Below are 12,785 nucleotides of genomic sequence, written 5' to 3' on the forward strand. Positions count from 1 at the left end.
CTTGAAAGAGAAGATTGGAGAACAAAAGTCTCATCTAGACCAAGAGACATAGCAGGGAGAACATTTAAAGCAGATTTAGGTTCTAAAACAGCTTTGAACAATTCACTGGCCTCTGCACAGTCTGTCATCTGAAAATAGAGAACAGCACACTGTAAACCTACCAAGATATGGCTGTTCATCTAAACTAAAAAGGAGGGCTGCTCGATATCGGAAAAATATATAATTGCAATAGCATTGTTGAAAATTGCTATGATGACACTGATTAGGATTAACATAAATGTTCTTGTTTCTTTGCCAAGTGTAAATTCATTGAAATATAATAAACCAGCATATACTGCATCCAAACACGCACAGATACTCCAATGTTGATTATGATCAGATACTGAATATGAAAGCACTAATCAAAGAAACGGCCAAGAAGCCCATGATTACTTTGGAGGAGCTGCAGAGATCCACAGCTCAGGTAAGTAAATCTGTTGACTATTAGTTATAAACACAAGTATGGCTCTTATGGAAGGCGGAAAGAAGAAAGCCATTGTTGAAAGAGGGGCAAAATAACTCATATTTATAGTTTGCCACAAGCCTTGAAGGGGGCACAAAACCCTTTTCTGGTCAGATAAGAGGTACATTGACTTGTTTTGCAATAATGCAAAATGCTATGAATGGTGGAAAACTAACCACAAATAACCCTTAACACACCAACCAAACAGCAACCACTAACCGTTCAGTGGTCAGGACAGAGTAAACACGAGGAAGGTGTTCTGATAATATCAGACCAATGTTGAAGCTTTTGGCCTAAACGCAGAATGCTAGGTTTGACCTAAGACTAACAATGCCCATCAGTCTGAATGCATCATTCTCCTTATGAACTATGATGCTGGCAGCATCATAGTCAGCAGGGACAGTGTAGCTGATGAGAGTTGGAGAACAAATGAAGCTAAATACAGGATAATGCTAAATATAACCTGTTAGAGGCTGCATTTTATTTCAGAATGTGGTAGAGATTCACCTTCCAGCATGATAAGCTATGTTTAGATGCAGCAAATTCCTTGATCGAATTGAAATGGATTGAAGAAAAGAATAATCCAAATAAATTGTTTATTTAGGCCCAAATCAATTAACGTGATCACGATGTGTTTACTTGTACCAGCTTTATTCAGAGTAGAAGCATTCTGACATGCGCAGAGATGTCTAATTACCCTAAAAAAACACAAGAAGAATTTGTATTTCCATCGGGGCAGTGTGTTGGTTTTGTGACTTCTGGCGGCCCAAAAATGGTACACAGTTATATTTGTGCCACCAACGTGAGCGCGCAGTCACCAATTTGGGGGGAGTGCTGGCCGAATGGTTAGAGCAGCGCGCTTGCACTCAGAGAAGGATGCAAGTACCCCGTTCGATCCCCAGTGCCTGCACTCTGGGTCCCTGAGCAAGACCCTTCACCCCAGAACGCTTCCTGGGCGCCGCACAGTGGCAGCCCACTGCTCCCCTAGGGGATGGGTTAAAAGCAGAGAACACATTTCGTTGCTTGTACTTGTTACAGTGCAATGACAATACAGTTGAATTCTATTCTATTCTATTCTACTGAGTGCACAGTGAGACTGCTGTGAATTTCTAAATCTCACACACTGCTCACTCATTTTTGTCTGCTTCGCCTCACGCTCTACTGCTCGCTCAATCTGGTGGCAAAAATATAACGGCATATTCCTGCGTTACAGAATGAGAGTCATCAGACGCACATGCATAATCAGGGCAGTTTGCCCTAATCCAAATGACATGATCAGAACAAACATTTAGATGGAAGCTACTTGGATTAAGGATCGCTTATACTTGTATAGCACTTTAACTAGTCTTGACGACCTCCAAAGCACTTCACACTACAGTTTAGTCATTCACCCATTCACACCCTGATGAGCTATGTTAGTAGCCACAGCTGCCCTGGGGCAGATTGACAGAGGCGAGGGTGCCATGCACCAGCGCCACTGCCAGCAGGCAATGCGGATGAAGTGTCTTGCCCAAGGACACAACGGCAGAGACAGCCATAGCAGGGGACCGAACCGGCAACCCGCCAATTGCAGGACAAACTACCTAACCTCTGCACCACCGTTGCCCACATTTGGTGAGACTTTGGCCATAAACCAAAGTCTCATTTGGAATACAATTTCATTCCCATTGAACTTGATCTGATCACAATATTCTAATTGAATGTAAATAGCTAGTGACCCTTAACTTACAGAGAGAGAAAGTTGCAATGGTGGACTGGTCCGGTCAAAGTCGCAATCTAAATTGGTTGAGAATCTGTCACTAAAAGTGAACATCGCTGTTTACTGATGCTCTCCAAACAATCTCACTGAGGTTTAGCTAAATATGAAGAAAGAATGGGCAAATATTTCCGTCTCTACATCTGCAAAGCCTGTAGAAACATACATTACAGACTTGCAGATGTAACTGCATGGGGAGCTGATACTACAACAAATTTTTGTAGGGGGAGCTGAATGAAAAAATATGCCACACTTTGGGGAAGAAAATTACAGCAAATCTGTTTTTTGTTTAAAAAAAATTTTATTCACAGCTACGCACTACTTTGTGTTGATCTACCACACAGCGAACAATGCGATCTCGACTTCCTTTCAATGAGACCTGAATAGCCAATCAGCAGGAAAAGTGACATTTTGGTTGATGTTTAAGCCACTGTCCTAAAGGTTGCTGCAAGCTGCAGTTGCAGCATGCAGAATGCCAAAGGTGCAACTCATTTATAAGTTCAAATTCCTTCCTTTTTTCATTGTTTGGTCATGTTGACCTTAAATATCTTTGGCTTCTATCACAAAACAAACATTCCTTTTCTCGGTGCAAAGACCTTCATAGGTCAAGATGACCCTGGCAGGAAAATAAGGTGGGTTCAGTGCACAGGTTTGACATTCAAGTCTATGTCTCTCCCATTCAAGGAGCAGTTTAAACCAATTCGTATTCCAAGAAGAACTCAAACATGTCCCCCCCCCGCAATGTGGACAATCCTTCGATCAGCTCCTTTGCTGAGTGATGACAAAGATAGTGGAAAAATCAGGGATCTACAGGAGGATGCAATATCTTCAAAAGATGGAATTTTGTTTGAGATGTGTTTTTTTGTGTGTGTTTTTTTTTTTTTTTTGCATCTGTAAATAATGTTCCAGACAAATATATTCAACCCTGGTAAAGATGTGAAAAAAACTTTGTGCAGCTGTAGCCCCTTACTTCAGGTAACAGGTAGGACATGGCTGAAGAAAAAAAATGTGTGCCCCGAAAAAAGAAATGACAGAAAGCACAGCAAATTACATTGTTGACAAGAAAAGCCCCAACAGTTAAATCATGTGAAGGTGTTTTGGTTATTTAAAGTCGGACAAAAAACAAAGTAGGGTGCACGGCAAACGTCATGTGCATGTTTGCAAAAGTCGGGGAATACCACCAATCTGTCTAACCACCTGAACCAGTGCCACCTGCTGGAGCATGCCGATTGTAAAACTTTACAGTCCTAGTTAAGAATGAGTCCCAAGTCATTGTTCCACGAAAACGAAGCCTGTAAAGTGCCAACAACCACCCATAGGGTCGGATTTCTCTAATATCAATCCTTATAAAAAAAATAATAAAAAAAATCAAAGCAATACAGATATATCACAAATACAGTAAATCAAAAAGAATCTTCAAATTTAATTTAATAGTAGCAGGAACATTAGACATTGACAAAATAGTGGTTTGATTTATATTGTGATACATGATACATCAATATCAACTGATATGAAAAAATATATCTTCTTTGCGTGAAATCATTTGTGCCAGAAATATCAGCAGCTCTAATACATTGTTACAGGATTATAATTCTCCACCTTATTTAACACTGGAGATATGGTGCATTAATACTCATCTGCAGCAGCCAAACACCTATGTTGTGATGCTATTCATGGACTTCAGCTCAGCCTTCAACACTGTCCTTCCAGACATGCTGACCCTGAATCTCCACAACCTGAGATTATCTCCTCTGCTCTGCTCCTGGATCACAGACTACCTCACCAACAGGCCCCAGGTGGTGAGGATAGGCCCCACTGATCTTCAACAGTCGAACACTACAGTGTTCAAGATTCCCCATATCTGCCCTGCTTCTGGTTCTATCAATCTTTTTGGAGCCTTTTTTGCATATCCTCCAAATTGTAAATTATGGATCGGGTCAAATGGACTCTCAACGCAAATGACCAAATTTTCTCAGCGAGAAGATTGGGTGGGACATTTACAGATGGGCACATGGTGGGCTCCTGGGAGGAGGATCGTGTGTCTGTTCATTTTGTCAGTCGAGGATGTTGAAAATGTGTACAAAATTGGATTTACGATAACAGGATTTCTGCTTTACTTTTGCTTTTCTGCTGAACTGCCTGACAACGTCATCACTATCAGACTCTGGCTGTGAGAGCCATCTGCCACAGTTGACAGTCTAACACACACGTGCACACACACGCGCGATTACACTAAAACACACAGGCATACACACACCGCTTCTACTGTGCTTTTCCTTTACTCTGCTACTTTCTGTTTTAGCTGTAGTGTCAGAAAAGTCAGACCTCAAGTTATAAGGATTTTATTAATGTATGAATAAAAATAATGAAGCTTTAAAATGTTAGTTATAAAGCTTGTTCCAGTGAAAATAAAGTCTAGTCAAGGATTTACTCAGATTAATGTACTGTTTTTCTTTTGGTAATTTATGAATAAAAACAATTAAGCTATAAAATGTCAGTGATGAAGCTTGTTCCAGTGAAACAATGAAACAAAAAAGATTATTCTAGTTGTAGCTATAGAAAAGTTGGACAAAATAGCTTTAGATCAGAAACCCCCAAAGATTTACCTAGCTTTTTTCTCATTACGAATAGAAACAAGTAAAGTGATTTTATGCTTTCTGTATGTTTGTTAATTTATGAAATAAGTCTAGTCAAAGATTTACTTAGCTTATTCCTTTGATAATGTAATGTTTTTCTTTTCCTATGCATATTTCCCTCTGTTGTGTTTTTCTGTTTATGTACAGCACTTTAAATCATCTTGTTACTGAAACGTGCTATATAAATAAAGTTGGCTTGCTGGGGGGTGTCCTCAGCCCTGACCTCTTCACTCACAACTGCGCTGCTATCAACCTCACAAACATGGATGTGAAGTTTACAGATGACACCACTGTGGTGGGTCTCATTTTCAACAACGATAAGATGTTGTGTACAAGACCTAGACTAGGGCCCCATCCAAATACCCTTAATAATAGCTTCTATCTCCTGCTCCTAGCTCCTGTTCCTTAACCTTTCATGGGGTCATCAGTAGGAACTCTATCATGGGAAGGAAAGGAGCTTTGGACTGCTGTGCCAAATTTGGTCAGCCATTTAACTCCAATGACATAATGTAACGGAAACACACATTGATGATACAAGTCAAATTCAGGGCTACAGCCTTCCAAAAATGAACTACAAAGTGTGCAATCTCTTCTCTCCAGACATTTTCGTTGATTCCATGAGGGGGCTGTGCTAATACATCATGTCACGCAAGGTATTGTGGGATACCTAAAGGTTTTTAGCGCTGGTAAGGGACACTGCGGGTCTCCTAGGCAAAGGTAGCTGTGGGAGGGAGCATGCAGGCTACTTTTCCTACCTCCTTCCTTAATGACAGCCCTTATCATGGTGACCACTGATGCCCTTCCGCTTCAGCCTAACCCACCTGGGCAATGCACTGTTTGTCCCACTTTCATCAGGGAAACAATTCAGAAACATTAGATCAAAGACTAACAGGCTTAAAATCAGCTTCTTTCCCAAATCTGTGAGGACTATCGCCCCCTGCTGGGAATCAATAAATCACCAGCCCAGTTTATGGTCTGTTATATGTTACAAACACACTACTGGTTACACAGGTTTCTGATCTGATGAAAATCAATTTATTGCCTCTTACTTACAAATGGATATTAGCACACTTCAATCTCCCAGGGAATGTCTGTTTAGACATCCATGCAAACTGCATAATTCTGTAACTAAATTAATTGCACAGTACTGTAGTCTACTGTCCAATTTTCTTTAACTTGAAAATGACCCCATTAGCTGCTTAAGACTATTTGCATGGTTATGCCCCTCAGGGAGTAATTTGGTTGGCCAGTGCAATCAACTTATTTAAAAAATAAATTGATTTAAAAAAGAAGGTCATGTATTTTTGTGTCTGTGTGTTATGTATAACTATGTGCATTTTGAGCCGGTGTCTGCCTCACCAAAATCGTCATTATGGTAAAACACAATGACAATATAGCTTCTTGATTCTTATCACACATGCCTCCTTTGTTATATGCCACACCCATGTGGATGTTTTGTTGTCAGAAAGCTCAGCCTTACTCTCATCTTATCGGGACAATATTCTACAGTAAAACCATGGCTGCTTTCAGCAATAGTCATGTTTACATTATCTATGTGAGAACAGCAAGCTTTTTTTCTGGCATGTCTCCCAAAAACGAGCTTAGGTATCAATTTCCTGACTTATGAAGCTCAACACACATCTCCCCTACTTGCTTGTCTTTAAAATCCTGAAGGGTGGCTAAGAGATATGGATCTCTGAGTAAAGTCCTACGGGAGTTTATGGGAAAATAGGAAATCATGGTTAAATAATGCCTGTTCGTTTCAAAATATTAGCAGTGAAACATCACTAAACTCAGCTACCACTGTTTTCAACCAAAATAAAAATGGCAGCTGATTTCCTACTAGGTTAAAAGAAAGCCAACATAACCAACACCCTGGGCATGCATGCTGATGATTCTGTATGATTAAACCACTGAAAATGATAGTGTGGAGTTTAATCAGTTGCCTTTTAATTCAGAGCGACAGCAAAGGATGTGCATTTTGGACATAGTGCACTCCTCCCAGGAAATAGGGAGGGAAATGGATCATTACAGACTTGATGTATTTTGATCAAAAGCTTGATTGGAGTGAAGAGAACATCCAAAGAAATTGAGAAAATGGCCTCAAAAGCTTTAAAATGGAAACCAAAACCAGAGTTATTTGGAAGGAAAGAGAAAGCTATCATTTTAAAGGGTAGAGTGGATGATTTTTCCGGAAAACGGCCAAGTTCCTTTTTGAATAACAGCGTATGCACAAGACCATCCAACCAGCTCTTCCGCTCATCAGGGGGATTGTGTGAAAATAATCTACCAAACACAATCTGGCCTTATTTCTGTCCTCTGAGGCCTTCCTCTTCTTATCATAAACTTGTAAGACAGTTTGATTCTTGCGACTCTCAGCCATTTTCAAAGTATGCGTGATAGCAGTGGAGCTACAAGGAAACGGAAGCTAACTGGATACATCAACACTAGAAGTGCGCATGCGCAGTTAGCAAGCTCAAACAAACAAGGAGCATGCATGTGAGCGTGTCACAATGATAAGCATGTGGGACAACCAATAGATAAGGTGAGCCCCTGGAACTTGAAGCCAAAACATATTGACTACTATACAGTTAATGGATCAAAGAATGACCAAAACGGCAAAGACTCAGTCAATTATCAGCTCCAGGGTAATAACATTTTATTTATATAGCGCCAATTCTCAAGGTACTTTACAAAGTCCAATTCAATTAAATAATACAATCAAATCATATAATCAAAAATAAAGATACATGTCAGAAAACACCAATTCGAAGCAAAGCCCTTCACATAGTCCCAAATAAGAGTTGCTGGAGACGCTCTAATTTAATAAAAAAACATGCTGACTGGCCTAGAGAGAAATTACATATTTTAGACTAATGAAAAGAAGACTGTTCAATTTTGGTTTAGAGGCCAAAGGGATAAGTTTAAATAAGTCTACTTAAACAGTTCATATTGCTTTATACCAAAGAGGAAATGCCCTTGAAATGGGTGTTTCAGTAAATTCAGTGACAGTGTATTTGTCCTGAGCTGGAATACCTATTAACAGGTACCAGAAGGAGTCCATGCAACACAGACATGACACAATGTTCTTAGAAACAGTGTATATGCAACTGATTCAAAGGAAACTAAATATTTCAGCAATTTTCTGTTTATACAGTAAATGTATGACTTGTATGAGTTTATAAAGAATACAACAGCCACAGCTACAAGTGGAATAGCCTAATACTGCATTACTTTTCCTGGTAAGAAATTTGACCAATTCTTTCTCCTTGTTTTGATTTGGAATTCAATAAGCTGTGTTCCCAGTGTACATGCATGTAAGAAAGAAACGTAATCTTCATCGATGTATTATTTATTCATCTTTATTTGTTCCTATTTATTCAGGAAGTCCCATTTTGATTTGAATCTATTTTACAAAAGGAGAAAAGATCAAGGTAGCTGCCAAATAATAATGTAAAATAGGCATATAATGATAAACTCTACAATCGCACAATAAAATGGAATAAAATATTAGAATTAAAATTTAAATTGAGTGAACCCTCAACAAAAGCAGTGACATTCCACAGTCATTGCATCCTTTATAATATTCTTCTAATCCATCATTAATGAGAGTTTTGAAGATTATTCAGTGACCATGGTGCGTGACGAGGGAAAGCTGTTTTACCAAAGATTGCTAAAACCATGGAAGCCTTTAAAAGAAACCAATGCTGGATGATAGTTGTTAGAGCTGATAGGCAGAAGGGTGCTAACAATACAATTATTTTGAACTCAGCTCTAAATGTGTATCGGACATCTGATGAGCCTAATAAGTATAAAACTTAAAAGCACAGTGTGTAACTAATTTGGCTTTTAATCAAGTATTCCTTTAGGAAGTCTAATAACATCACATCATAAATGAAAGCGTTCTCATAATGCAACTCACAGAATTTATAAGCGACTTTAGAAAAAAACAAGTGGACTTGGTAACAGTGCCAAAAACCATTTCACACGATGACCATAGCTATTAGCTATTAGCAGTACATAAAGCATGGAGGACATATTGACATTGTCACAATTATAATACTCCACAGCTTCTGTAGTACTCATTACATGCTTAATGGCGAGGTTGTTCGTAATTCGTTTAGTGCACCACTAGACGGTGCGTCAGCGTGAAAATCTTACACCCTGGGGCTTTAAAAAAATCATCAGTTACCTTTATTTTGTAGAAACTATTAGGTGTAAAACCAGTGGTTTGTTTTACATTATATATTAAATTCTTAATGCTGTTTTCTCTTTTTTTGCCTCTAACTGATAAACATCCTTAGATGAAAGGGTAGATTTTTATACCATTTTTGATGAGAGGTTTTTCTACTGAAATAAGTACATTTTAAGGCCTAACATCTTTACCAAAGGGTACCAATATCTGGTAAAGAGAGAGATGCTTCAAAAACGTTTAGGATCACTAAAAATGATGAACATTTGGCCAAACCAACCCATACCCTTGTTCCTTTGTACAACTAAAGCACTCTGAGCTGAGCTATAGTTGAAGTTATTTGACACAGGAATGAGCCATGTATTGGCAGAAGAAGAAGCCGTTCACTTTTAGTAATGGGGCAAACTTAAACCTTTCTGTAGCCGGCGAGACTTGCATTTCGATTAAAGTCATCTCTGGAGACACGACTTGTCACACCTGTTGACATTTTGCAGTCTAATCACACCTCACCTGTGTGGCAGCAGAAAGGCAAACTACGGTCAGCCAAGTCTATTCTTTAAAGTGGCTGTAATGAGGCAATGATTTTGACTTTGACTCCACACATGTTCTCCTTCTAGCTGTGAATGAAAGATTAAGTCGAAACCATTGAAGTGTGATGCCGATGACATAATTGCCACATTATCAAATACCCTCAGCCAGAACCACATTAACTTGTCCTATTCTGCTGAGACCCTGTGATTATCTTAGACAGTGTAATCCTACCAACACAGTGGCCTCAATGATACATCACCTGTTGTTTGGAGACTGCTTCATTAACCTTCAAAAACGTGTGTTTCTCTTACAGTGTGAGGCTTTCAGGAGCAGAAAGGCAGAGTAGATTCCCAGTGTTATGATGTTTCTGGGTGTGACACTTTCAGGCTTCTCTGATCTGAGCACTTTTGCATGGGAACGATCCTCGCTCTTACTCACCATGAATGTGCAATACACCGAAGGTCTGCTCCACACAGTCTGTATAGCCAACGGGAGCACAAACACATGCACTCACCCTGAACTGGTAGACAGACTGCTTTGACAGAAAATGTGATTCATCATGGCTGTCACTGCTGTCCTGTCAAGCTACATTAGAGAGCAGAGGATATGTTGCAGCACCGCACATTATGTGACACAGTGGGCTTGGCTAGTGATGTGATGATGCTTGTAGCTCGTCTCAATTAACATGACACCATAAACCAGTTGTTTTTATTCTAATCCTAATCAACTGGCATCCTGAGGTATTTGTGTACATGAATTCACAAAAGCGGGGAACCCATGTGTGGGTCAAAGCAATGACGCTTAAAAAATACTGTTGCAAGAAATGCAATATTATTTATTATTGATGAAATCCATTAATTATGAATGGAAGTTGGGGGGTTACCATGCTGGAAAAGCAAACATCATTCAGTACAACAAACACAGACTTGCCTTTGACAGGGTCTGCCACATTTACCTTTCTGAAGTGCATCCTATCTCAGTGACTTTCCGTTAGAGAAATAGGCATTTTTTTGTAGATAAAACCCCAAAAATGACCTCTTTAAAAGAGACTAAAATGAAAAACTGTCTCAATATGATAACTAACGGTAAAACATAAAAAACAGCTGTTCTCTTTTGATGCAGTCCAATAGAATCCACGTTCCCAAAGCTGAAAGATATTCAGGTCTTTATACGTAAATAAAAGGTTTATTGCAGAGCAAAGACTGACTGAAAATGTGGGTGCATCAATCTTTACGGCTAAACAGGATAATATAATCCTTGCTTCATGTCCAGTATTTAAAGGTTGGTAGAATGGGCAGATGGCCTTTGAGTATGTATGTCAACATGTTTAGCGGACTCTTCCTTTTCTACAGACGGTGAAGCTATGAACAACGCAAGTCCAACCTTGTTGGTCACATTGTATTGAAAGAAGTTGAGCAACACCTGCTGTAAGCTGAAATTAGCTGGTTAATTTGTCGGCTATCTCATCAGGTAGCAGGACTTTAAATGGGGCGCCATGGTAGCACTGGGGTAGGGCGTGCGACCCACGTACAGAGGCATCAGTCCTCGATGTGGCGGTCCTGAGATTGACTCCCTGCCTGTGGACCTTGGATGAATGTCTTCCCCCTCTCTCTCAACCCAGTTTCCTGTCTGTCCACTTTAAAATACAGGACACTAGAGCCACAAAAAGGCTTTAAACTACTGGAACAGTTTGACAAAAAAGCATTGTGCTTTTAAAACCTTAATATAGTTTCAGGTTTGAAACTGCAAAAATGTCATGCCATGCTGTTCCAACTTCTTGAAACCATTTTGATATCAGAGAGCATTTTCTCTCTTGCTATAAAGCATGGGGTAATGCAGGAGTGCCCCTCCCCCACACATTTATGCATACTGCCAGTCAGCTGGCTGAAAGAAGGATATAATAGTTTTCCTTTACGCAGGGAAAAAAAACAGAACTGTTTTTTAAGAACTCTTTTCAGTCAAGGATAAACAGAGTCATGGTTTGAACACTACAGGAGCGCCATCCATTACTCTTTTTTAGGGTGAAAGTTAGTGAGTTACAACCTCCATGTATGTTGCACATGCTGGCTAATCCAACGGATAGCTCAACTAATTGTCCAGCTAATATCAGAATGTTAGACTCCCAATGCAGATTTATAAAGAATAAAACGGCAAAAGGATTTATTACATGACATATACTTGAAAACCACAAAATGTAGTACTTGTTTCATTCTACACTTTAACTTGAGTCTGTGCATCAAATTGATAATAAATAAAATTCATAATAAAGATAGCATTACTGTAACTGTATCTATTCATCTATTATATTATTTTGGCTGCAGCTAGAATAATTCCTGCCTTTTAAAATAAAAGCTAATAGATCATGTTATTCATTTTAAAAGTTTTCATATTAATATATTAAACCATTGTATTTTTTTCCTCAGGTTTATGTTATGGTGAGAATCTCATACGGGCTTGGCTTTGATTCCAAGACCTGTCCTATGCAATGCAAAGGAGGGTTTATATTACCTCTGTCTTTCTGTGTTTAAGGCATGCTGCCTTGGATTCCTGCAGAACACACATTGGCTCCAGTTCCAATCTGTCTATGCTGATCTTCATCCCAGCACTACATCAGGAGCAGGTGCAATGCAAATTTAAAACAACTGGCCACTGAACACCAGCAGCTACATCAGCCTCCCTCTGCCAGAAACCGTTTGTTTTAACTGGGATTTAAGATTCTGTGTAGCGTTCTGCCTCCCCACAGTGCATATCTGTGCTGTGAACCATCCAACATTTCTGAGCCAGCCAGCAGGTACGATCCTGTGTTCTTACCTTCCCCGCACAGCTTCATTTCCATTCCTTCCAAGGAGTTGGCTGAGTCGCCCTCCTCCAGAGAGAGCCTCCCAAACGGGCTGCCAGCCATACTGAGCAATACCTCTCTCACGGGGATCAAACTCCCAGCAACACACCCGATACTCTATCGGACGCAGCGCGTAAGATCTCCCCTTCCTCCGTGTCTTACTGATTCTCTCCTCTTCCTTCCAGAACAGCTCCTCGTTCTCTACATCCTTCCCTACCTGCTCTTGACATGAATGTGTAGAAGCTGCGACTGGGCTGAGAGCCTCCTCTTCTGCATGAATGAAGAGGGACGGCGGAGGGGTGGGTGCATGTGTAAAGAGAAGCAGGAGG

General features: G+C 39.9%; 1 protein-coding gene across 3 annotated transcripts in view; it reads right to left on the minus strand.

The window, feature by feature from the left end:
* Window positions 1–12,785, minus strand: part of mpp2b (membrane protein, palmitoylated 2b (MAGUK p55 subfamily member 2)) — a 73,906-nt gene that overhangs the window by 32,188 nt on the left and 28,933 nt on the right. Inside the window, exon 1 of one of the 3 annotated variants that reach the window (XM_012876145.3) lies at window positions 12,429–12,716. The exons of 1 other annotated variant lie outside the window; for it this stretch is intronic. In XM_012876145.3, coding sequence (XP_012731599.1) covers window positions 12,429–12,519 — 91 coding nt within the window. In that variant the 5' untranslated portion in view covers window positions 12,520–12,716. Of the gene's footprint in view, window positions 1–12,428; window positions 12,717–12,785 lie in introns of those variants that run through there. One more of the 3 variants, XM_012876146.3, reaches the window with a different exon arrangement.

Source organism: Fundulus heteroclitus, chromosome 10 (assembly GCF_011125445.2).
Source record: "Fundulus heteroclitus isolate FHET01 chromosome 10, MU-UCD_Fhet_4.1, whole genome shotgun sequence".
Classification (NCBI taxonomy): domain Eukaryota; kingdom Metazoa; phylum Chordata; class Actinopteri; order Cyprinodontiformes; family Fundulidae; genus Fundulus; species Fundulus heteroclitus.